The sequence below is a fragment of the Phascolarctos cinereus genome, unplaced genomic scaffold, assembly GCF_003287225.1.
Source record: "Phascolarctos cinereus isolate Bilbo 61053 unplaced genomic scaffold, phaCin_HiC Scaffold_1;HRSCAF=81, whole genome shotgun sequence".
NCBI lineage: Eukaryota > Metazoa > Chordata > Mammalia > Diprotodontia > Phascolarctidae > Phascolarctos > Phascolarctos cinereus.
In genome coordinates, this window is record NW_027555514.1 from 246,650,280 (window position 1) to 246,677,090 (window position 26,811).

The 26,811-nt window shown below is 38.8% G+C and overlaps 1 protein-coding gene across 1 annotated transcript in view; it reads right to left on the reverse strand.

The window, feature by feature from the left end:
- PAWR (pro-apoptotic WT1 regulator) overlaps positions 1 to 26,811 on the reverse strand; it is a 140,950-nt gene that overhangs the window by 8,283 nt on the left and 105,856 nt on the right. Inside the window, exon 3 of the mRNA XM_020993470.2 lies at positions 15,927 to 15,961. Within this exon, the coding sequence (XP_020849129.1) occupies positions 15,927 to 15,961 (35 nt within the window). The remainder of the gene's footprint in view (positions 1 to 15,926; positions 15,962 to 26,811) is intronic.

The window sequence follows — 26,811 nt, forward strand, 5'->3', positions numbered from 1 at the left end:
TGAGTTCTTTGTGAGCAAAAACTTATCTTCAGTTTTCTATTTATATCCCCAGCTCTTAGCAGTGCGCTTTGACCATGGTCAGCATTTAATAAATGCCTTTTCATTCATTCCTTCAAGAACCTGACCTAGTAAATAACAGATAAGTGGAACTAGAGATGTCAAGAATATCCTTCTGTTTTTAAAAAGTCCATTTCCCACATTTCCCTCCAGGAGCAGGGAAATCTGCAACAACCAAGTCTCTAGGAAAACAAAAACACAGCCATGACACACTTTCAAGTTTGAACTGCATTATCAGAATTTCCTTCATCACTATCAAAAAACAATAAATCAAGCCCCACTGGTAGGGTCTTCCAATTTCTAAGGTGTAAGTAAATGCTCACACTGAAAATTTAACAATTAATGGTCCACCTCTAGCACACCATCTTCTTGTTTGTTTGTTTTGGAGGGGTTAAGTGACTTGCCCAGGGTCCCAGTTAGTAAGTGTCGGAGGGCACATCTGAACTGAGGTTCTCCTGACTCCAGGGCCATTGCCCCACCTGGCTGCCCTAGCACACCTTTGCTTCCCTCCCTGGTTTGAAGAAATGTGGGGAGGGGATGTGGCTGGGGGGCAGCTCAGGGCAGGGAGAAGATAACAACTAAGGGTGTGGAACACCACAAATAAGGTCAATAAGCAGGTGGTGTGTTGGTCAGATTTGCCAAACCTTTTTTTTCACCCACCCTCATTTTTTGTTAAAGGGTTGCTTCTCTCTGGGTAGGAAGAGACATGAATTTGAAAATTAAGGTGATGTTAAAAGATATCGATAAAATATTTTTAAAAATTTAAAAATCCATTCTTCTTTTACAAGGTCTCACAGGTAAAAAGCACCATATTAAATTTAAAATAGACTTTAAAAAACCCATCTCCCTCAAGGGCACTGTGATTTGCTAAAGGATTACAAATAATCAATTAGTTTAAAACAAAAAACTTTATACGAGGTCCTACCAATACCAAAGTGTAAATAAATATGGCATCCATCAACAGCAAGGCCAAATGAGGGCTGAAGAGTAAAGCAGGTCCCCTATTGACATAATTGCAGGAATTCTGTACTTTGATCTCCTTCACATGTTTAGCACTGTTTGTTCTGCAAACAGAAGAGTTTTCTAGCTTATTTCTACAACCGGATGTGCTCGATACAAAACGAGAGGAAAAAATGGTACACTTACTCTAAAACGGCTTGCAATGTTTTGATTAAGAGGACTTTATCACCAATGTCCATAAGACTCCAAAAGGAATCCCCCTAAAGCCATTGGCTAAAAAGATGTTAGGAAGAGCTTATCAGAATTTCTATGTTTCTCGTTACTGGATTCCTCATTAAAGTCTCAGCAATTTGGGTCCAGTAGGCTGCATAGATAGTACTGAGTAAGGAGACATTCTTCTACTCTGTTCTATTAAAGAGAGTGAAACAACCACTGCACAAACTATTTCTCGTTGGAGTAAAAACTATGACTGATGAGGACAGCTGACTCCAGAAAGACAATGTAAGTTAAAATAGAGCAATGCCACATTAAAAATAAATAAGATTACCTCACACTTATTTAACGCTTTCAGTTTTTTTAAGTGCCTTTGTGTCCATTCTTTTGTTTAATAAATTTAATAACTAATAATTTTTTTAAAAAGATGTTAAAGGGGGGGAAAAAAACAAAAAACTAATGGCATCAAAGAAAAACACCCTTCATCAGAAATTTTTCCTCCTGGAACTTTTCACATCTTTGGTGCAAAGATATAAGCAGTTCGGGGGAAGTATTATTGTAGGGACGGAGGAATATTTCTGTTATCTTAAAAATATCAAGTTTGGAAGAAAGCAAGCTAGGATGCCCCAAATGAGGACATGGAGAGAGGAATTTTCCACTAGGGAGAACACAGGAAAGCTTGGCACTTCAGAGACACACTGGTGGTGAGCTGAGGACTTGGGAGCCGGGTGAACTGGGTTCAAAACCCTGCCCTGGGACAAATGTTAACTAGGATCCCGGAGAAGTCACTTGGTTCTGTGGAGCCTTGGGTGTTCCCACCTGTAAAATGGAGATAAGAATACTTGCATTTATCTACCTCAAAAAATTGTAAGGAAAATCCTTCCCAGATGTTAAAGCACCACATGTAAATTTGGTATGGCGATAATTATTACCAATAATAACAGCTCATGGGCAAAATTCTTGTTTGTGAAAGGGGCCCCAGAAAACTAAGGGAAGTTGGATAAAATGTGAAATGCCTAGCCATATATCCACAGAACTTAATTCTCCCACCTCAACCCTCACCAATGACATTCCATGTCATGTCACTGGGCCTTTAGATAGACATAGCAATGTGCTCTTCCCCACTCTGTTGGTCAGCTGTTTTTCAGTTGTGTCTGACTCTTCATGACCCCATTTGGGGTTTTCTTGGCAGAGATACTGGAGTGTTTGCCATTTCTTTCTCCAGCTCATTCTACAAATAAGGAAACTGAGGCAAACAGGGTGAAGTGACTTGCCCAGGGTCACACAGCTAGTAAGTGTCCGAGGCTTGATTTGAACTCAGGAAGATGAGTCTTCATGACTCCAGGTCCAAAGCTCTATTCACCCAGCTGGCCTTCCCCATCCTGTACCACCTCTTAAAATCTCTAGTTTCCTTCAAAGATCAGCTTAAGCACCACTTCCTACCAATGAGGCTTCTCCTGTTCCTCCCAGCCGGTAGTGTTTCCGTTTTGGAATTACTTTGTATGTTCTTATTTATGTATACATTGTTTTCTCCAATAGAATATAAGCTTCTTGAGGACAGGGGGCTGGTTTCATTATTGGCTTTTATTCCTTCCTTCCTCCACAGTGCCTAGCAATGGGAGCACCCACCTCGAACATAAATTAAGCTCTTCATAAATGTTTGCCAGATGGATTCCCTGCCCTTTGATCTGTAAACGTGTCTCTCTGTCTGTCTCCCTCTCTTGCCTGACACTGACTGCTGGTACCTTCTGGAGGATGATAGGATCATAGGTTTAGAGCTGGAAGGGACCTTGGACCCCATTTTGTTTCATAAATAAGGAAAATTAAGCACAGAAAAGTGACTTCCCCAGGATCACACAATTACTAAGTGTCTGACAAAGGATTTGAACTCAGATCTTCCAGACTCCAAGTCCAGCATCTATCCATTCACCCAGTCACTTAGTTGCCCCATAGCCCCTTCTCCAGCTGAGGTTAATTATACTACATAAATAAACAAATTAGTTATTTCTTTGAGTATATCTAGTTAAAGTAGAAATGCCAGTTTAAAGAACTAGAAAGGTATAATGCAAAAAAGGAAATCCTCTCAGTATTAAATAGCTTGAGCAAGGTAGCGTTTCCTAGCAAGCATACCATAACATGTTTAAACAGTTTTCCTTAAAACAATGCAAATGATGCAGGGTGCAGATTAGATGGATGATGAATGGAACATGTCCTGTTCATCTCCATATTCTGGTAAACTGAAAGATATAGCAATGCAATGAGGCTGGTCTCATTCCCCACGGTGCCACCCAATGTGCTGGGGAGCAAACTTTCTAGAGAAGATAAGGGTATCGACGAAGCATGCAGGCTCTCTGGGTTTTCCTCTCTCTTGCTACGTAACCAGTCTACCTCCTTTTCTCCAATATATTTACTACTTTGCTTCTTGTATACACGATCATTAGTAATATGCTGTGGCCTACTTACCCTTACCGTGCATATTTTCATTGCCTATTGCATGACGAATAATCATAAATCCTAAGAGACTGTACTGTTCAGATCAGCCTATCGATTGTTTATCCAGCACCAGCGAGGTGCTTAACGCTAGGCGTCCAAGTACAAAGAATGAAACAATTCCTATTTGCAATGAGCTCACACTATAACAGGAAAAATAACAAGTACACATAATTAAGTAGAAGGTTTTTGTGTCTGTCCTTTGTTCTCGAAGGGGATCGTGACATCAGGGAATTGATGACATGACTTGCAATTGACTTTGATTTGAGGGAGGGAGGGCTATGCAAGGTCACAAGCCTCACTTTCTCCTCTAGAGCCACCTGGGTCCAGTGGCCTGACGTTCATCAGGACGACTAACGATGGCTCTGTAAGCACAAGGTAGTTTGGGAGGGAAGACACTAGCACTTGGGGAGATCAGGAAAGGCTTCATGCATAAATCGCATTCATGTGGCATCAACGGAAGGATATTGTGACTAAAAAGTTGGGTTTCTGTTTAGGAAAAACATTCTATGATTTCCCAAACGTAATCCAACCCACTCTTTTTCCTACTGAGTTCTAGTCCCAGCTCACTGCCCATCTGCAGTTTCTCAGATACATGTACAGAGCAGCACTGGGGATCGTTCACCTCAGAGTATTTCATAATCTGCACAATAGGTGTTCTTCATCTGATTGTTCTTCCCAACTTCCACCCCAGATAGTTGGGGATGTCTTGCTCATCTGCATTTGTATATCCAGCAATTAGCACATTGCATGCATATAGTATATATTTCAGATATATTCTTTCCTCTCTGTATGTGTCTGTCTCTGTCTCTACCTACCTACCTACAAAAAGATGCATCCCAGAGTATCTCATCACCTATAGGTATCCCTCTCCAACTGGGATCCTGTCATGACTGGTGAACACCTGTGTTGATCATCCATCTCCCTGTTTTATGCCTTACTTGATATTCACACACACACACACACTCTCACACACACACTCACTCTCTCTCTCTCACTCTCTTTGTTGGGGGGCAAAAACTATATGGCAATATAGACTTACTGATATACTCCAAATCTATAGAACATCGTTCATGAAGTCTGTCAGGGCTTCCCCAACCTTCATCAAAGATGCCCTTGATAGAGGTGAATATTATTCCTTAAGATTTTATAAAATCAGGGTGATAGATACATGGGTTGGTAGTTATTGCTGGGTTTTGTTGGTGGTTTGGGGTGGTTTTTTTTTTTGCATCATCTCTTTTCAGTAGCCATCAGTGAGCAATAGCAAATGATTCATGATTATTTCTAAGTATTTGGTATCCCTGCCCTCCAAACCCCTATTAAGCAAAGTCTGAGAATCAATCTCTTAACATCTTTAAAATTGTACTGTGTTAAGCACTAGAAACAATTCTCTATATACTTGGTCAGGTCCACTTGCTCTTAATTTTCTTTAAAGCCCTTTTATACTTTATCATGCGGCACAATGAGGACAATGTTGTTGGAACCCAAATATATAGTGGGTTCCACTAGTGAAAGATGGTGAAAAGTCTGTTATAAAAAATTTGATATAAAAATCTGTGTGTGTGTGTGTGTGTGTGTGTGTGTGTGGTGTGTGTGAGTGAGTGAATTTTTCTGACTTCCTTAATATTTTTTCTTTAAAAGCTTTTAGGACGCTCTGGCTTACTTAGTAAGCTTTCTACAAATTTGTTTTCCTTCCATGGCTTCTGTTTTTTGAGAGGATACTACCCATTATCTTCTATCCTCCGTTAAGATATTCTAAATTGGTAATGGCCTCAAGTGCTATGTCCCATTCCTTGGCAAAGAACCTTAGTTTTGACTGAATAAATTGGTTTCTAGGTCCTTTAACGTCCTCATTGTGGTGATTTACATTAGTGCAACAACAACAGGAAATGGTTCTGGGCAACACTGATGTCTTTTCCTTTAAATATTTCCCATATTTTGGATTCAACAGCTCATTTGAATAGGTCTGGTTAGAGCTATTTTCATTGCATACCAGATCTTCTCATGTTCATTTTCTCCTATTTCTCCTTAACCTTAGTTTCTAGAAAAACTGATGGCCTGATCCAGTTGTTTCCTATTAAAATCTGGTCAGTTTCACCTTCCCTGAGGAAATGTGACTCTGGCCATGCTTAGTTCCTCCAAACTATTCTTAAAGAAACTGTTCATGCATAGAAGTGAAACTTCTAGATTGCTTTTAGCCTCTTTCATTTCTTATTCCTGAGCTAGTTCTTGCAATACATTTTTTGGGAGGGGTCATCTTCTCCACTGCCCACTTTTGCACTGCAACCATTAAGCACTGAAGCATATTTTGATTTCACTTGGAGGATCTCACTAACATACTCTTCATAGAAATGTTCCTGCTCCTGTTCCTTTGCAACAGATGCTGGTGGTCAGGCTGCACATATTTTTCTGGTAATCTTTTTGCTTATTATCAGTCTAAATAATGCAAAGCAAGATGACTAAGTATCTCATGAAAGGTTTCTTGCTGAATTTGAATATACAATAAAACCAATTTCTTTTATCTGCTTGTTCAAGGGAGAATTTGTAGACCTGCCTTCTTCCACCTTATAGCAATTTCTTGCCTTCTGATGTTATTATAAGAATATAACTTACCATGGATAAACAAGGATCTCAAATTGAAGTACCAACAGTTATATAGTCACGTTTACATGGGCTAAAAACTGTGTAATTGCTAGCACCCCTGACTTTCAGTTCCTCCAATCAGGAAGTTTACAGTCTAGCTGGGGGAAACAAAAGTACATGTACATACGTCCGTGCACACACACGCACACCCCTATTACAATGTTGAATTAGAAGACACAATGCAAAAGACCCTTTGGTACTTTCTTTTGTTTTATGCGTTGTCATCGCCAAAGAATTCATCATCTCCTGATAATGAGCTTCTCCATCCTTAGCTAGGCTGGTCCTTGGAAAGCAGCCACAATCTGTCCCAAGGATTGTACTCTAAGTCTTTCCAGCATGGTAAAACCTGACAAGACTTGCAGTCTGCTGGCACAGATTCTGAGAACCAAGGGTCAATGGTAAACTTATACTGAACATAATTACATAATTTAATCTTGCTTTGAGCTGTCAGAAGTACCTTAGTATTCTGTGGTCATTATTATGATTACTGCTTATTTTCAAGTACCAGAATCAATTACTTATTTAATGTTCAACAAACAGTTACTAAGTACCTACTGTGTGCAGAAACCATGTTCTAGGTTCCAGAGATGATTTAAAGTTTATACAAGATCCCTACACTCATACTAGTACTTGGATATAACATGCACAAGGCCACAACACAAAATAACTCAAGTACTAAGAAGTAAAGAGCTATAAAATCTAAGGTTAAAAAGGGTAAAGTGCTAAGAGATCCAAATGGAGAAAAGTCATTGGAGACTGGGGAAATCCCAAAATGCTTTTTGGAGCAGAAGTAGCAGATGGGGTACAATCTCTACAGATCCTAAGACATGCGCAAAAATACATTCACTTATTTGTCTCTCCATGTTTCCAACTCATTAAAATTATTTTTTTTTTCCTCAGGGGAAAAAAAATCAAGTTGGTTGCACTTTCTGGTTGTTTGGATAAAGATGAAAGTCTGCTGTATTTCATATGAGCTAAAGCTGCCAAATTAAAAAGTACATTTATTAGCTTTCCAAATGATATCATATATATTGGTTCAACTTTCTAAAGCCCCTATTAAGCTATTTCTCCTAACTTTGTTATTTCTATTGATTATACATCTTATACTTTCTTGCCTATTGCCAAAGAAAAATGTCCCCAAGTATCACTACTGATTCTTAATCAATCAACATTTATTAAGTACCTGCTATTTGACACAGATATCTATACTAATCTATAGACTATACTATTAAGTACCTACTACCTCTCTGACATATATATATCCACACATATATACTCATATGTGCATATATGTACATGTTATACAAACATACATACACACATACATATATGTGTGCACACACATATGTATTAGGTACCTCAATATAGCAATGGGACTCAAAAGCAAGGTGAAAACAGTCCTTCCACTCAAGGTCACAATCTAGCTGGGGGAAACAAGAAGAAACGTATGCGTGTGTATGTGCGCGTGAGCACCCACGTGCACAAGCGCATGCACATACAAAATATATTTAAGATAGATAAAGGGTGATTTGAGGGGCAGCTAGGTGACACAGTGCTGAGCCTGGAGGCAGGAAGATCCAAATTCAAATCCAGACTCAGACACGTCCTAGCTATGTGACCCTGGACAAGTTACTTAACCCTGCTTGCCTCAGTTTCTTCATCTGTAAAACAAGCTGGTGTAGGAAATGGCACACCATTCCAGTATCTTTGTCAAGAAAATCCCCAAAGAGGTCATAAATAGTCAAACAACAACAAAAAGTGATTTGAGGGGGAAGACATAAGCCACTGTGGGAAGAGGGATGATAAAAAGCTTTACGTCGTATCTAATGTGTGAGCTGAGTCTTGAAAGAACAGGGAAATCCAGACGCAGAGGCAGAGGCTAGAGTGCTAGAAATGAGGAGCACCCAGAAGACAGACCAGTTAGGCTGAGTTTTAGTAGACAGGAGCACAGTGTAAGAAAGGATCCCCCTTTCCCCTACTCTACCCTGAAAAAACATCAACTGCCAAATGCCCAAAATTCTCCCTCACTCACATCTCATCCTCCCTACCTGCCTTGCTACCAGCCTAACTCAGGCCCTTATCACTTCTGATCAAGATTCCTCTAAGAGGCTCACAGCAGGTCCCAGACTCCAGCTTTCCCCTCTCCAATCCATCTTTTACATAAGTACCAAAATAAGCTTCTTTAGTCACAGATCTGAACAGTGTTATTCCTTCACTCAAAAATAGTCATTAACTTGCCCATAAAATAGCAACAAAGGCCCAATGGGAATTGGGAATATTGGATTACACTGTCTCACCAACCAGCAGAGGCCTCTGGACCTGTTTTGGCTTGGACTTCTCATCTCTGAAGAATTCTGGTAATTTCCAAGGCTTGGTTCTGACTGACAAAACTGGAAAGATTCTTGAGTGATTCTCAAAACACAATGTGTAACCCAACAAGTATGACTGGTTTTTTAAACAATAGTTGTGAAGATACCTCCCTTAGGGGCAAAAAAAAAAAGTATCCCAATGGTGAAGCAATGTCTTAATCTTTGCATTAAAAAAAATGTCTCTCATTCTCATCTTTAAGACAATTGTACAAAGGGGATCCACTTTGTGTCCTCTTCCTTCCCAAATGCCAGTAACACCAAAACTTAGAGAACACACCAAATTAATTTTGATCAGATTAAATAACTAGGCTAGGTGTTAGCCATTTCTGAAGGTGTGACCCAGTTTAACAACATCTTCTGAAGTCGATTTACAAGAATAAAAAAAAATCTATCTTGGGTTTACTTGAGATTCTCGAGACAGAGCTCTTTCTCACCCTGAACACTGCCTAATGTCCAAAGTTCTCAACTGACCTCTTATTTCTGTCTAGTGTGCTCTCTCTGTCTCTTACACACACACACACACACACACACACACACACACACACACACACACACACAGAGTTGAGCTCACAACCAATTGGTAATGATATCCCATCTTCCAAAGTCTAATCCAACAACAATACCACATAAATTTTCCTAATTTCTTCTAAATTGAAAGTTGTATTCCTTAGGTCAATCTTTACCTAATTTTACTCTTTAGCCACTGATTATAATCTCTTTCTACTTAACTCATTTTTCAAGCCTTTTTGGTTCTCTGACAGAACGGACTACTAGACAATAAGTAAATTCTTCAGCTCTAAAGAACTGTTAGCTCAAATGAGCTAAGCCTATGCTCAGTCCATTCCATAACAAGGGGGTATGTGGCTCACATGAGGGAGCAGAATATAATACTCTCTTGGTCAAGAAACTCTCTACATCTTCTCACTCATGCCCACCACTTCAGTGAATTTGCCTGATCAAATTCATGCAGATTACCCCTACCATAGTCCTCCCCACAGTATTACCTCTGTCTGATAGTCAAAAATCCCATTTTCAAGGTTCTGGGTTATCAACAGACCCCAGTTTTGGTAACTTGTGAACCCCAATTAATTTTAAAGGCTCTTCACACCCAGCAAAAGGTAGCCTCAAGCTACCTTCCTTCATGACAGCTTTGGATTAAGAATTACAAATTCAACTGGATTCAACATTCATTTATTATGTGCCCTGAAATAGTCAAGGTCCTGTTCTAGCCACTATTCTACCTCTTCCCTGGTGACAGGGCCAGTTGGTTAGCATTATATAATCTAGTCATTGTGTGATGTGAAAGGAAGGCCACATAACATTCCTGGCACTGTCAGATACACTGCCTAAAACAGATGTATGGCATGTCAAGCCAGGGCCAGCTGCCAACCAGAAAGCTGAAGCTCCTTCCCCAGTTTTGAGAGTACCAAGATGTTTTCTTTAAAACATTGTTGGTGGAAGGGAAGTTACCCTCAAAAGAGCCACATAACTATGCAATTAACTCACTCCAGGACCCCTATTCTGGACAGCTTACTAATTAACCAGATCAGAAACAGCAAAATTTATAGGAATTTATGTAAAAGAGCTAAGAAGAAAGCATTAACCTGGCCCTCCAGCTCCGAGTAGGGAAGTCAGAATTATGCCACAGCTATAGTTACCTGAATAGAAGATAACCATTAGATATTAGGACCTAATGTCTTTGATATCCAACCTGATAGATGGAGAGCTCTAGCATCGTACAATTTGAGCCAAATACAGGAAGGTAACGAAGGGTGTGGTAGGTGCACTATTTACCAAGATCCTAGCCAAGTAGGCTAGGGTAGTTCTTTTCTTTAAAAGGTAATGAAATTATTCTCAAGACAATTAGCTCACAGGCTAAAGGCTCTGACTATGGCTTACTGATCAACTGAGTACAGGAAAGTCAAAGCACTAGTCCAAAGCATTTGCTGCCTGCTCCCTCAGGCTTGAGTGGTATGATCTACCAATGGGCAACATAGAGACAAGAAGGCTGTGTTCAACTGAATCACAGCTGGATCCTCACTGAATATCCATCCTAAGTGAAGGCTAAGTAAATCTCCTTTTGTTAATGGTTTGGTCTTCTACAAGTGTGCCCTTTCTAATTTTGAACTTGAGGTAACAGACCAGCCCAGTCCAAATACAGATGGAATACAGCCTTCCAGAAGGGCATGGACTGTATGACTGCCAGACCATACTGTATGTTGGGTTTTTTTTTTTAATGCTCTAGCAAGTCTGTCCCCCCCCCCCCGCTTTCTTATAACAAACTTATTAGAGCAAATATTTCTATATACAAAGAAAAAAAGATGAAATTGTGAGCTTCTATTATGTATAATTCTTTTTTTTCCCAAAGTGTGTATTAAACCAGATAGTAACAAAATTACCCCATTTGTAACTACTCCTCTGAACTTCTCTTCTGCTTTTAATTCTTTATTACTGCTCTTTTCTTCTTTTAGACAGTTTTTCTATCTTTAGCACTAGCTCTCAAGGAAAACAAGCAAAAACTCCACAATGACCATGTCTGCCAAAGTGTTATTTTGCATACTCCTAATCCCTCACCCACCTTCATCTTCAGTCTTTTAAAGTCATGACTAGCAGTTTTCTAGAAATTTAGAAGTTTTTTTTTCCCCCCTTAAAGATCTGTAAGGTGTGAGGGACAAGGGAATGCTATCAGTGATGACCCAGCAAAGGCGAATAAGAATGGCCAGACAGGTAAAGAGAGCAGTGTCACAAAACCTGAAAGTGGGGGAAGATGGTCTTGAAATGCTGCCCTGAGAGGTCAGAGAATTTGGTAGTGGTAACAGGAACCTCGAAAGTCACCAAGTCCAACCCATAATGTTACAGATAAGAAACTGAGGCCCAGAGAAGGAGTGGTCACACAAGTAATAAACCGCACAGGGAAGCTTCACACCCTGGTCTCCTGACTCCAGATATACATTATAGTAAGCTGTCTCTAGTTTTATTTTTACTTCCCAAATACAGAAACTTCAACACAGTTACTTTTATTTACTGCAATGTACTTGCCACATATTAAAAATTTTTTTTAATTGTGGAAAACTAAGGAAACTGCCGTTTATGATATAAAGTAAACCTGAATTTTTGAGTTAACCTGTTGTTCGTTTGCTTGATTTGGGTTTTTTTAGGAGTGTTTGTTTTTGCATCTGTGCTGAGCCAGATGTACTTAGACCACAAAGATAAAATAATTCCAAATTCAAATATTGAGAAAAGCTTTGCTTTTTAAAAAAAATCCTAAGTATTATAAACATAGTTGAGTAACCACTCAGTTAGGAAAACTACACATTTTTTAAAACTTACAATGTCAAATATCTTAAACCTTTTACAAGTCACTGAAGGTTGGGGTGGTGGTGGAGGAATGTAAAATCCTGAAGAATATGGGAAGAGCATCTGATGGTCAAACTTTGTATCAATCTGAATCACGTACCACAACTAGGAATATTTACATCAGTGGTTGTTTTTTGCTCACTACCCAGTAGTCTGTGCTAGGAAGAATCACAGCCCTTCCGGCCATTTAGGTTGGCAATGTTCACTCTAAGACACTTGGGAGATTCATGAATGCTCAGTTTCCCTTCCAAAAAATTTGCTGTATTTGGTTTTTCTTATAAGTTTGATATGCTTTCAGGACAGATGATGTAATAAACATGTTTGATTTTCCAAGTATTATAGTACCCTACTACATGTTTTAGATAACTAAAATAAATATAAAATGAGGGGTTTTTTAATATTTTATTGATATCTTTGTTTTTTACATCGCCTAGATATAATATAATATAGCTCTTCTTCTTGTACATCCCAGAGAATCATTTTTTCATGACAAAGAACAAAAAAAGGGAGGGGTGGAGAACAAATCAGTATAATTAACCGTGTTGATAAGATCTGACTTTATGTGTGTGTGTGTGTGTGTGTGTATATATGCGCACACACATAACATATACCCACATTCCTCAGCTAATTAAGCAAAATTATTTACAAATTTTCCTTTATTTCAAACAGCCCGACATCCAAAATTGTGCAGTTCATCTAGCACAATTCATGGCACAATGATGACATGGTACACCCTTTGGGAACCGCTGGTTTCGATGAATCACTATGATGGTCACAAAGAAGCCTTTATTTGTCTAAAATCTTTGGTTGCTACTTCAGAAGTCATAGCAGCTCACATTTCTGAAGCGCCTTAAGATTGACAAAACATTTTCCTCTTAATCCTGTGACATCGGCAGCCAAGTATGATTACTATTGTTTTACTGAGGCTTAAATACTTTATTTAACAGAAAGGTCAAGTTACTTGTACACAGTCACACAGCTAGTACATTATGGCCAGAGCTGAGATCTACTGATCCCAGGAACAGTTCCTATATGTCACTAAAGCACACTGGGGCTTCTTTGCCACAGGATCAGAATGTGACACCTCAATGAAATGGTAGCCACCTCCTAGTAATCATCTTCCCTGATTCCTTAGGTGACCAGCATGCAGTTAAGCCACCAGACCTTTGTAGATTGGTATGATTTGCCAGGCTAGGTAGCACAGTCGATAGAGTGCTGGGCATGGAGTCAGGAAGACTCATCTTCGAGAGTTAAAATCTGGCCTCAGATACTTATTAGCAATGTGACCCTGCGCAAGTCACTTAATCTTGTTTGCCTCCTGTACCTTTTAACCTTTAGGTCATTTCTTGGGTCTTATCTGACACCTTTTTCAATAAACATCTCCTCCCAAGTCAATTTTACAACTTGTTAAAATATAGCAAAGAAAGAAATTTTAATAGGTTAACAGTTCCTAGTACTTAAAAGATAGATAACCATTAAAACTAAAAGGTCATAGTTTCCCCCGCCCTCATCGTTAACATTATTAGGACTAAGGTTACTGTCACTCAACTCACATTCATAATCAGTGGGGGAAAAACTATTTTTTTATTAGCAAAAGGATAAAAAGGAGAGGAAAAACTGAAGGTGGGGAAAACAAAAAATGAATATAAATGACCTTTATATTCAGCTCAAAAAATGACAAGAGTTTAAAAAAAACCACAAATTAAAACTGCTCAGAAAACAAAGTATAAAAAGTGGCAGACTTAAATTTTCTCAACTTGAGAAGCATAATGTTAATGGAAAAACTGCTTCTGGAGAGAAGAAATAAAGAAGTCAATTAATCATAAATGATATTCAATTTTTTTTAAAAAAGTGTTTGAACTTGGTAGCTTAAACCCAAATATGATAGTTTAAAACAACTGCTAATGTCACTATAATGAATTCTCAATTATTTTGAGATATCTAAACTTTTTCTTTCCCCAGTGCCTTAGCACAGTGCTTTTAACAAATGTCTATAATACTTGAATGACTAAATGACCATAGTATTTCATCTATTTCTCTCTCCCATGTGTACTGAATAAACTTACTGACTGTACCACCCTGGGCAAGACACTTGATCTCTCTGGGCTGCTGTTTCCTCATGTGTAAAATAGGGTTGATAAAAAGCAACTACATAAGAAATACAGGAAATGGGGTACAGAAGTCTATCCTGCCCTACAGGAAAATAGAAGGGGAAGGGGATAAAAGAAGGGGAGAGAGATAGAAGAGAGGACAGACTAGGGGAAGGGATATTCAGAATGCATGCCATCTTGGGGTGGGAGGAGGGGGGAGATGGGGTATAAATTTGGGATTCAAAAACTTGTGGGAGTGAATGTTGAAAGCTAAAAATAAATAAATTTATATTAAAAAAAAGCAACTGCAAGATTATTATTAGAAGGGCCAAATAAAATAATGTATGTAAAACTGTTGGCAAATTTTAAAGCGCTGTATGGTTATACATCATTATGACTGGGGCATTATGGGAGGATTTTTTTAATGTAACCTTAGAGTTTTAAATTTCTACTGAAGTCATCTTATTACATCAAGAATTGTATAAGCCTTAAAGCACTACATAAATGGAGCCATATTTTGCATCACGGCAATCACTTTCTTTCCTTTTCTTTTTAAATTGAAACTTCAGTTTTAAATTTCTACTCAGGTTCTATTCTTATGCCCTGCCCTATCATGACTTGGAAGTAATCATGAGTCAAAGGCTGTGTGTGTTATGAAGGCGCAAGCTGTGGCAGGTTCTACCCTGCTGGAAAGACTCTGACACCAGCCTGGTAAACAGACTGTCCCAATAAGCTTGGAGAGGCTTGTAACCACTCTGATGGCAGGATGATGAATTTTCAGCCACAGGAACCCTCGAAAACCATCTAAGTTGTGGAGGGGTTATCATGTGCATCTGCAAAGAGGGCCTACACCGAGGAAAAAACAGATCCCTGATAGATGGAAGTGTTAAAGTTACCTGTTTACATGACTTATCTTTCCTACTGGACTACAGGCCAGTAAAAGGCAAGAATACTCTCCCCCACCCCCTGCTCCAACTGAGCACAGTGACTTCCAGATGGTAGGAACTTGGTAAATGTTTGTTGAGTTTAATTATCTTGGTTCTCTTTTACTACTAGGAATCCTAACAATTTACATTTATATAGAACTCTGTAGTTATAAAATGCTTTCACATAAATTCTCAGTAGGTACAACAACCTTGGGAGGTCATCGGCATAAATGACTATTTCATTCAGCCTCTTTGTCCTATGAGGAAAAAGGCTAATAGAATTTATTTTTGTGAAGCATATGAAGAGCTACAAGAACAAAATAAATGGATATAATTCCACTGAAAGATGTACAAAGTGAATGACTACGTCCCAGACCCTTCAGCTACTTTGGTCCTGAGTGGGAAACACAGCTGCAATCCTAACAGACACCTCCTATGAAGGAAGGTTGTTGTCCATCCTGGGAATGACCAGCTTTGATTACCCCCATTCACGATGAAGTAGGTTGGCTGGAGACAACATTATTAGGCCACAGCAGTACATCTATAAACCTTAAATAGTTCTATAAATGTGAGTTGCTGTTAGAGTTGGCACACATGCAAATATGTTATATCTCAATATACACCCAGGAATGGGGTTTGGGAGGCAGGAGAAGACTTAATAAGAAGAGCAGACATGGTAACACAGCATAACACAGAGAAAGCAGTCAAATAAGTAACACACAGTATTGGACGTGTATGGATGCTAACATATACACATAACATACATACATACATATATAACATATACAGCTTCATATTACATGATAAGAAAAGCTTCTTACCTTTTATATCTACTTGAAACAGCCCTAGGTGTTTCCTATTGTAAACAAAAAAGAGTAACACATTTTAGGAAATTTTGTTCAAGTACACAACTTACAAACTTCAATACAAAAGATTCAAAAGATGAATTGGGGGAAAATATCTAATATTGAAATGAACAATTTGGTGACACCAATCATTACTTTTGTTTTATTTACTTATTTGAAACTGGGTCTCCCTATTTCACTAGGCTAGAGGTCAGGACCACTCATAGATCTGATTTCCCTACTGATCAGTGTAGAAGTTTTGACTTCTTCTGATCAGGCCCCGGGCTGGCTGGCCCCCTCTAAAGGGACCTGGCAAACCTTCTCCCGTAGCCCCACCACACTACTGTCAGACTTAAGGAGGTCAGATGCTCATCACTCCCAAGTTCAAGTGATTCCCTCAATTTTAGCTTCCCGAGAATGGATTGCATCCAGGTGTGCACGAGCACACCTGGCCAAGCATTACATTTAGAAATATAAACACTACAAGTAAACTTTGGAACATCATATTATATGTCTCCAAGCAAGGAGAAAGGGAGAAAAAAGTCCAAACCAAAAACACCCAATGCCATTTGTAAATAAGCTTCTAAGAACTCTTCAGTTGAACATTTATTAGCACGAATGACAGCTCAATTTGTAATTAAAAAGGAAAACTGGATAGTGCAGGCAGATGATTTTGCAGATGTCTCCAAGTCCCTTTTTTTTTTTTTTGCACTGGGTTTGTGATTCCATTGGTGTAGCAATTTCCTGGTGAGGAAATTCCTACTAATGCAAAGAGGCACATACTTGGCGACTGACTACAGAGCCCTGGAGTGCTGCAGAGCACACTTCAAGGTTAAACGACTTGCCTCACGTCACCTAGCCCAGATGTGTCTAAGGCCCGACTTAAACCAAGGCCTCCCTAACTCTGAGACTAGACCACACGGGATTTCCTATATCCACATCTGTCAACTTCACAAAATGAGTAAGAAACAACTTCCTGTCGTCACAACTATACTGTGCTAATCCTAAATCTGATCCACCCCACCGAACAGCTTCAACACACAGAAATCAGTCAACGTTCTGGTAGCATGTCTGCCACCTGACCAACCAACTTAGTCATTCCTTGGTTTCTTAGTCCTGGCTCTCAAACTCAACAGGATAGAGCTAAATGAAAAAGCCTTTTATTTTTCAATTTGACTCTAAAATGTCTTTATTCTAGCTAATTTCTAAAATTTTAAAAGGAATAGCCTACCACCCTAGTAAGATTTCCATCCAGGTTAGTAAACAAACAAATAAACAAATAGATGGGCAGACTCACTTTGGGGTAAAAAAAAATCGTGGGATCATTACTATCATCATTACTATTACTGCTGTTGCTGTTTTAACAATAAATTTATATTTACATATTACTATGTGTGTACATATGCCTATATTATGCCCTAGCCAATGTATGCAAAGCCCTAGAAAAACTTTATTAAAGTAGAAGAAAATGGCCCCCAAAACACTCAAGTTGACTGACAGATATGCCATCAAGCTTGCATAAAAATATGCCTCACAGAGCTGCATAAGTTTGACCAATTGCACAGGTGGGTAACAAAGTCTTGACCCTCATCCACAAGGTGAAGGCCTTGGGGAGGAAAAGATGACTTTGATTATGCTTTGACAGTTGGAACTCAGCTATTTTAAGACTCAATGAGTGATCAGCTGTTCTGATATCCAGGAAAGCTACTGAAACCCAGTATTTCAACATTTAACAAACTCTTATCTGTCTCCACTGGGGAAGTTACCATAATGAAGGCAAATAACAGCTTCTCCAATGTTTCAATGAACCTTTCTGAGGCAGATGCCATTGCAGTTTGACAGGGAGACAGGTTCTCCAAGTCTAGGAAAATGTGGAGTAAAGTGGCAGATAAGTCAAGATCCCAAGCCTGGGATCATTAAAGGTGGGACCCTTTCCAGGCAGCAAATGATCTTATCTGTATATATTTATTTACTAATTGGTTAGAATTCATGGGGTTTTAATCTTGGGCATCACACAGCTATAAAGCAAAAGACACAAAAAAACTGAATGAACAACTAACATATAACTTTTAATCCTAACGAAAGCTAGGCCTCAACAAGTAAATTAAATACTCTTTCAACTGTTCTATAGCTATTCTCTAGAAAAGAGTTGAGGGAGGGGGGAAAGGAAGAGGAATGAAAAATATTAAAAACCAAACCTGGTCATGGTTCAACTTTGGGAGGGAGCAGAGAGAAGTGCAGGAGGGAGGGAAGGCAGGCCAACTTTAAGCACAATTGCTATATAGTAAGTACATGTGTGTGATAGGTATACACACACACATATGCATGTGAGTGTAAGCATACTCTTGTATATGTCTCATTTAATGTTCAGAAATCTAAAGGGTTCAAGTGACTTGCCCAAGGTCAACAAAGCAAACAGCAGAGCCCCAAGCCCAGCCCAGCTCAAAGGTTTTCCACTACTGCACTGTCTGGTGCACTCACTGCTATGGAATGTTTTGGAAAAAAAAAAAGATAAGCCACCAGTTAGTTTTCATTTGTAAATAAGGAAAGAATGAATTTTATCTACAGAAAAACACCAGGCACATGTATGGCAAGACCTTGTACTGACAACTAAGAATACTAAGAAAAACATTCACATTGGAAATGTTGGCTATTAAAGAATTAATACTACAAGGAGTGGAATTTAAAAATACTCCCAGAGGCCCAAGCTTTAATGCAATGCATTTGAAAAATCCATATCGTAAAGAAAATAAATAGGATGAAAATGTTTACCTCAAAGTAAAATTATAACAAAAATTTTCCATCAATTGATATGTCTGGTCCCTCTGGAGTTAAAAGTATCCAAGTATTTCATTGAGGCTAGCCCATTATTTTTATAGTGTTTTTCTTCTGAAAGACTAATAATTATTCTTTTAATTTACAGTCCAGTCAATCGCAACACTACCAAGATTCCTAAAAATCTCTATTTGAAGAAGCATGAAACCAAACCGAGAGGGGAAAAATGTTTTAAATCTTGGTGATGCTTACAGTATATGCTACAACACAAAAGAGTTTTGTTAACGACATCTTCTAAATCTACAGCTAAAATAAAGGTTCCTGCGACCTTTAAAAAATAAATAAAATACTAGATCAACAAGACCAGAATTGTTTTGAACTTCACAGGACCAAATCCCTTTCATAAAAGGATTGGTTCTGTAAAATGTGGACTCAGTCAAAAGGCCACACTTGAGGACCCAGAAGGCCACACGTGGCCTGGAGGCAGATTTCCCTCCCCCAAGTTCACCTCCATGCCATAGGGAGCCACAGGAGAGTAGGACATTTAGTGAACCATGAATAAGCAAGGAAAAAAAAGCACACACTTCACCTAGGGGAGGATGTTTCCAATCACTCAAAGAGCTGAATGTGAATCTGCCAGAACTCTAGGTTCTCACAAAAAGGCCTAGAAGGAATGGGGCAGAAGTGTCTCTCAAATCAATATTCACTGGTTTAAAAATGGGGCAGTTACTGTGACTTCAGCTAGCATGTCCTTGGGAAAGGATAGCTTTTGGTAATGATTACTATCTTGGAAGATGGACTATCTTTTCCCTTTGGGTTCCTGTAATGCCTAGAAGCTTTCAGACTTCCCTAAAACACTCCTAAGAACCCCAAACATCCTATCAATAATTGTCAACTACCAGACTTTTATTTTCTCTTCCTTCCAATTCTTAAAAACTGGGCTATGAAAAAATCTCTTATTATTTACACTATAATTATCTGCATAGCATCTAAACCTTGAAGCCATGAACAAAAGATGATTTTGAGGGAAAAAGAAAGAAGTAGCCAAAGAAAACTTTTAAGAGTTGCTAGGCTTGTGAGTTTAGAACAAAATAAAAATCATAGGAGAAATAATACACCAGAAATCATTCGAGGTGATTTTTTAAAGGGTTTGCTGGCTCCACCTCCACACAGGCTGCCTAGCCTCACAGTACTTACCCTCACCCTCCTTCCCTTTACCCTCTCCAGCTTTCCTTCAAGTTTTGTCTTCCTTTATTAGAAATGAAAGGACCTTATTGTTTCCATATCGCTGGTACTTAGCACAGTGCCTAGCACACAGTAAGCATTTAATAACTGTTCTCTCTTTGATCTAAGCTCCTACTGGTGTCATAAGCATGCTCTTAATAGAATATTTGGAAATGCAAAGGCAAAGAAAAAAAATATTTCAAGACTACTTTTCCAAAATCAAATGTACACTGAGCATTTTTTACAGAACATTTTGCTGTAAACGTATAATTCTTAAGGAGTGGTCATGAACGTTGGATCTCTAATTTCTGTCCTCAGCCAGTTCCAAAATGCTAAATCTAAACATCATACAGGATCAGAGTCAGAGCTAAAAGGGATGTCGGAAGTCATTTAAGTCCAACGTGCTCATTTTGCAGAGGAAACTGAGGCCTTGCTCTGGGTCACAAAGGTAGCAAAGTGAAAGTGCCTAGATTTAAACCCGGGTCTACACTCTAAATTCAGCAGTATTTCTAATGCAACAAAACCAAATCTGAGTGTCTGTATTCGTTGGGTATTTCCCATAAGACTGCAGAAATCAAATGTCATTTATATCACTCAGGAAAGAGAGTGGACCTGGGGATATGACTGGAAGGGCTCTGAAAACAGGAAGTGATTTCTAGCTCATGGGCAGAATTATCAGGGCTTTCATGGTGCATTTTAACTTGACTCTTCCATATTCTCATTTGGATGCAGAAAAACAGAAGTAATCTGGAAAGAGAAACGACAATAACTTTTCATACATTCCAACTACAGTTCAAGCAGTGTTTCCTATCTTTTTCTCATGGAGAAGAAGAAGCACACTGAATAGATTGTTAGAGTTAAGGCAAGTAGGGAAGGGTTGGCCTACCTCTATAAATTCCTATGTTCCAAGGTCACTGAGCACTTTGCATGGGAAGCAAGCTACTGCTTGTCATCCATCTGGGCAGCATGGTGTAATGTTAACAGCCTTAGTCTCAAGTCACAAGATTGAGTTCACAAAACCTCTACGATGCTTTCTTAAATCTGTGTGACCATAGACAAGTCATCCAACCTAGCCGAGCCTCCGTTTTCCCAACAATAGAACAGAGACAATGATATTTGTACCTCACAGCTTTGTTGGGCAGTAAGGTGCTTTGTAAACATGAAAGCGCTTTATCAATGAAGGTTGCTCCCCACAAATTCTAAAAGCACAAAACATCCAGAGTACTTTCCAAAAGCCACTGGGTAAATGGCAAACATCCCTTGGGGTGATCCAACCCAAAGCTATGGATTGGCCTTTCTCTATGCTGTCATGCATCACTCAAATCCTTGCTACTGGAGAACTAGGCTCATACTTCAAATTTGGGTTACATTGAGGTTCAATAAGAAGTAGAAGCCATGAAATTTAACAAAAAGAGCCTCAGGCAGAGTTCAGACTCTAGAAATAGTTGAGTACAAGTAACAGAGCTAAAGATGAAAGAGACTGAACATCTTGCATACCAAATGTTTAAAACAGATCTAGTGTTATCCAAATGCCATTTTTGTGGTCAACCACCACCAAGAACCTTCCACATACACAGAAATGCTAGTTTTCAATTATATTTTTTAAAAAGCTTAATGAGTAAATGAAAATGTTTAGCCAGTGGTATTTAGATGCAACCTTGGAAAGAAAACTGAAGTTTAATGTTTATATGCTAAAAGTACATTTTATTGAACACAGATGATGAAATCGTGTGCTATATTTTACATGAACTATTTCCTATAAAAGTTTTTCACCCCTCCTGAAGTGTGCTTATCAGTGACCATTTAGTGACCATACAAAAAGTTCTTAGTTTATAAAATCTGTACTGTTACATCTGTATGAATTGGCCCTTCAGAAGAAGGGTTCTCAGGTTGGAGGGAGGAGGATTCTGTTTACATCACACATGCACATGTAAACATATACCCTATGTATCACACAATACATATAATACACCTATGTAAACATATACATCATATATTGATAGCTATTTTCAATATAGTTGGTTTCCTTTGCAATCCTATGTATTTTAATTTATACATTTAAAAACATTATTCTGAGAAAGGAATCCATAGGCTTAACTACACTAACTGCCCAAGGAGTCCACATCACAAAATATGTTAAAAATTTCTCCCATAAATTATATTCTTAAAATGGCATACCACTAAAAGTGTTTTAAGTAGAATGTCAACCTCCATTATTATAAGGTCCTAAAACCACTTTGTCTTTCTCATAGTGTGAGGCAGCTAGGTGGAGAGGATGTTAGCTATTAAATCAGATAAACCCAAGTTCAAATTCTGCTTAACACTAGTGCCTCTGGACAAGTCACTTAATTTTTCAGTATCAGTTTCCTCATCTGTAAAATGGGTAATAATGGTAACAGCTACCTTTAGGGTTGTGAGGATCCCAATACATGTAAGGTTACTTTTCAAACTTTAAAGCATTACATAAATGTTATTATTTAATATCTAAATTGACTATTTTACATCCCCACTACAATGGCAGAAACGTTTTCAATGTTCAAAACTTTTATGGCACTAGTCTTTTCATCATCTTTCAAAATCTCTACACAAGTTTAATAGGAATGTATATGTATAGCCTATATCAGACTGAAAAATTTAAAACTCAAAAGCTTATGGAACTGATTGCTGATAATTCAAAATAAAGAAAGAAAGAAAGAAAGAAGGAGAACAAAAATAAAAATAAATAAAATGCACAGAAGAGAAAAAAAAATCCCTACATAGTATGAATTAACTTCTCTTTTCCAGTTTTAACACAATAATCCCTTTCATGTACTATTATGGTTTTAGTACTTTCCTACGCCATCTCTTACTTTTATGCATCTGCCTAAGACAACCCCCATTCCTAGACTGTATACTCCCTCCTGGGCCACTGCCAGTCATCTTGACCTATGTCTTGCCACTAGACTCCAAAGGACTCTGGAGGAGAGAGTCAGGTTGATGACTTTGCACAGCTCTGCCTTATTTAAATCCAATTCACTCACAAGTTGAGACATCACCCTTGTGATGTCATTGGTCCCTCTTAAAGACGGAAGGCCAACTCCCTCATCTTCTCAAAATCCTTTTATTCCTTCTAAGTTCACCTCCAGCACCACCTCCTTGAATCTTTTCCTCCATCTTTTGCTAATTCTTGTTTCTCTGTCTCTTCCCCCTCCCCCAATTATCTTTTTTTTTTCTTTCAGGAAAGGTTTAAGCTTTATTGACAAGGATGGTGTATCACTGTGTAAAATCCTTGCTAAATGTCTCTTGAGATAGACTAAAAATATATTAAATGCAAAGCAATGTTGCGGAATAAGACTTCCATTTCTAAGGTATTACAAGGATTGCAATATTGTTTTCTATCAGTGTATTTTTCAACATCCAAAAAGACTATTTAGCAAAACTCAATAAAACTTTCAATAGGCAGAAGGCAGCATAGGATAGCTGTTTAAATGAACCATTAAAAAAACCCTATAATGGACATATATAAAAAGTGGAAAGGGGAACCCTCACAAAATATCCCAGTCCCTAATGCAAATTTTTCTTTCTACTACTTTCTTGACTTTTTTTATATATAAATTTATTTATTTTTAGTTTTCAACATTCACGTCCACAAGTTTTTGAGTTCCAAATTTTCACCCCATCTCACCCTTCCCCCCACCCCAAGATGGCATGCATTCTGAATATCCCTTCCCCTAGTCTGTCCTCTCTTCTATCTCTCTCCCCTTCTCTTATCCCCTTCCCCCTCTATTTTCCTATAGGGCAGGATAGACTTCTGTACCCCATTTCCTGTATTTCTTATTTCCTAGTACCATGTGAAAACATTTTTTTAAAACATATGTTTTTAAAACTTTAGGTTTCAAATTTTCTCTCTTCCTCCCTCCCCACCCACCCTCATTGAAAAGGCAAGCAACTCAATACAGGTTGTACATGTGCAGTTATGCAAAACACTTCCATAGTAGACATGTTGTGAAAAATTAACTCTATTTCCCTTAATCCTATCCTGCCCTCCCATTTATTCCATTCTTTCTTTTGACCCTGTCCCTCCTCAGAAGTATTTACTTCTGATTACCCCTTTCCCAATCTGCTCCTCTCTATCATCCCCTGCTCTCTTGTCCCCTTCTCCCCCTATTTTCCTGTAGGGTAAGACAGATTTCCATACCCAATTGAATGTGTATGTTATTCCCTCCTTAAGCCAAATCCTATGAGAATAAGATTCACTCATTCCCTCTCACCTTCCCCTGTTTACCCTCCACTGTAAAAGACTTTTCTTTTCTGTTTTTTTTTGTGAGATAATTTACCCCATTCTACCTCTCCCTTTCTTCTTCTCTGAGTATAATCCTCCCTCATCCCTTAATTTTACTTTCCAGATATGACCCCTTAATCTTCAACTCACCCTGTGTGCCCTCTATCTATCTACCTATATATACATACATATAATTTTTTTTCCTCCAACTACCCTAATACTGACAAAGGTCTCATGAGTTATAAATATCATCTTTCCATGCAGGAATGTAAACAGTTCAATCTTAATAAGTCTCTTATGATTTCTCTTTCCTGTTTACCTCTTCATGTTCCACTTGAGTCCTGTATTTGAAAGTCAAATTTTCTATTCAGCTCTGGTCTTTTCATCAGGAATGCTTGAAAGTCCTCTATTTCACTGAATGACCATTTTTTCCCCTGAAGGATTATACTCAGTTTTGCTGGGTAGGTGATTCTTGGTTGTAATCCTATTTCCTTTGTCCTCTGGAATATTATATTCCATGCCCTGAGGTCCTTTAATGTAGAAGCTGCTAAATCTTGTGTTGTCCTGATTGTGTTTGCACATTACTTGGATTGTTTCCTTCTGGCAGCTTGTAATATTTTCTCCTTGACCTGGGAACTCTGGAATTTGGCTACAATATTCCTAGGAGTTTTCCTTTGGGGAAGAGATCTGTGGATTCTTTCAATTTCTATTTTGCCCTCTGGTTCTAATATATCAGGGCAGTTTTTCCTTGATAATTTCTTGAAAGATGATGTCTAGGCTCTTTTTTTGATCATGGCTTTCAGATAGTCCAATAATTTTTAAATTCTCTCTCCTGGATCTATTTTCCAGGTCAGTTGTTTTTCCAATGAGATATTTCACATTGTTTTCTAATTTTTCATTCTTTTGGATTTGTTTTACAGTGTCTTGATTTCTCATAAAGTCACTAGCTTCCAATTGCTCTATTGTAATTTTTAAGGAAGTATTTTCTTCAGTAATCTTTTGGACTTCCTTTTCCATTTGGCCAATTTTTCTTTTTAGGGCATTTTTCTCCTCATTGGCTTTTTGGACCTCTTTTGCCATTTGGGTTAGGCTATTTTTTAAGGTTATTTTCTTCAGTATTTTTTTGGGTCTCCTTTAGCAAGCTGTTGACTTGTTTTTCATGATTTTCTTGCATCACTCTCATTTCTCTTCCCAGTCTTTCCTCTACTTCCCTTATTTTTAAGCTTCTCAAAATCTCTTTTGAGCTCTTCCAAGGCCTGGGACTGATTCATATTTTTCTTGGAGGCTTTGGATGTAGGAGCTTTGACTTTGTTGTCTTCTGGTTGTATATTTTGATCCTCTTTTTCACCAAAGTAAGATCATATAGTCTGACTCTTTTTGCACTGCTTGCTCATGATCCTGGCCAATTACTTGAGTTTTAAACTCAAGAGTCTGCTTCCAATGTGAAGAATGTCCTGTCCCAAGCATCAGGGGTTTGTGTAGCTGTTTTCAGAGATACTTGCAGGGACCTGTAAATTTTCAGTTCTTCCAAGGTGGTATGGATAAGGGGTGAGGTGTTTGCTCCTTTCCTGGCCGTGACCACAAGTACTCCTTTCTGTCCTGTAACTGTGAGGAGGGGTTCCTCTGCACAGCCACTAGAAGCTCCTCCACACCAGTGCTCCTCCTCACCCAAGCACCGCTGCCCAGAACTGTGACCCAGATCCAAACACAGGCAAAGCAAGAGATTCCTGCCTCAGCACTGGCAAAGAGATCCCTGCAATCCCTCTCTGACCAGCCACTGGATTCCCCCTCAGTCTATAGGCTGGAAGCTCAGGAAGCAGCTGCCCCCCTCAGGGCCACGCTCTTGGGGAATATAGCTGAAACCCCACCTTCCTCTCTGACTACCGACAGAAACAGACTTTTCCCACTGACCTTCTAAATTGTCTTTGATATTGGTGGATTGAGGAGTCTGGAAACCTCCACAGCTGCCCGCGATTCAGTCCTCTGAGGCTTTCTCCAGGTTTGCTGTGGCCTGTGCACCCACGCCATGCTGCGCTCCCAGCCCAGCGTGAAACAGCTTTCTGATCAATCATTCACGTTGTCTTGGGCTGGAAATTTGTTTCACTCTTTTTGTGGGTTCTGCGGCTTCAGAATTTGTTTAGAGCCATTTTTTATGAGTATTTGGAGAGGTTTGGGGGAGAGCTCAAGCAAGTCACTGCTTTCACTCCGCCATCTTGGCTCTGCCTTCTCCCCCAATTATCTTGTTTGCACCTCTATGAACATGTTACATTTCTTACTCCTGTTTACCATCAATCCTCCAGCAAATTATAAATTCCAGGTCAAGAACTACCTTTTTTTGGTTGTTTTTGCATACCAAAAGTCTTATAGTGCTTTATACACAGTGGGTGCTTAATAAATGTGTGGGACTAAAGCTAGTTCACCCTGACCTCACTCTAACTGAAGAGTAAACAAGATGTAATAAACCCAAATTGTAACAGCCCACGCTGGGATCAAGTGGTACCACGGATTACTAACTGGGTAATTGGAAGGCCAAGAATAAAGACCATGGCCACAGAGAAATTTCTGAGGCTATAACAGCTGGAAGAAGCAGGGTATCTTCCT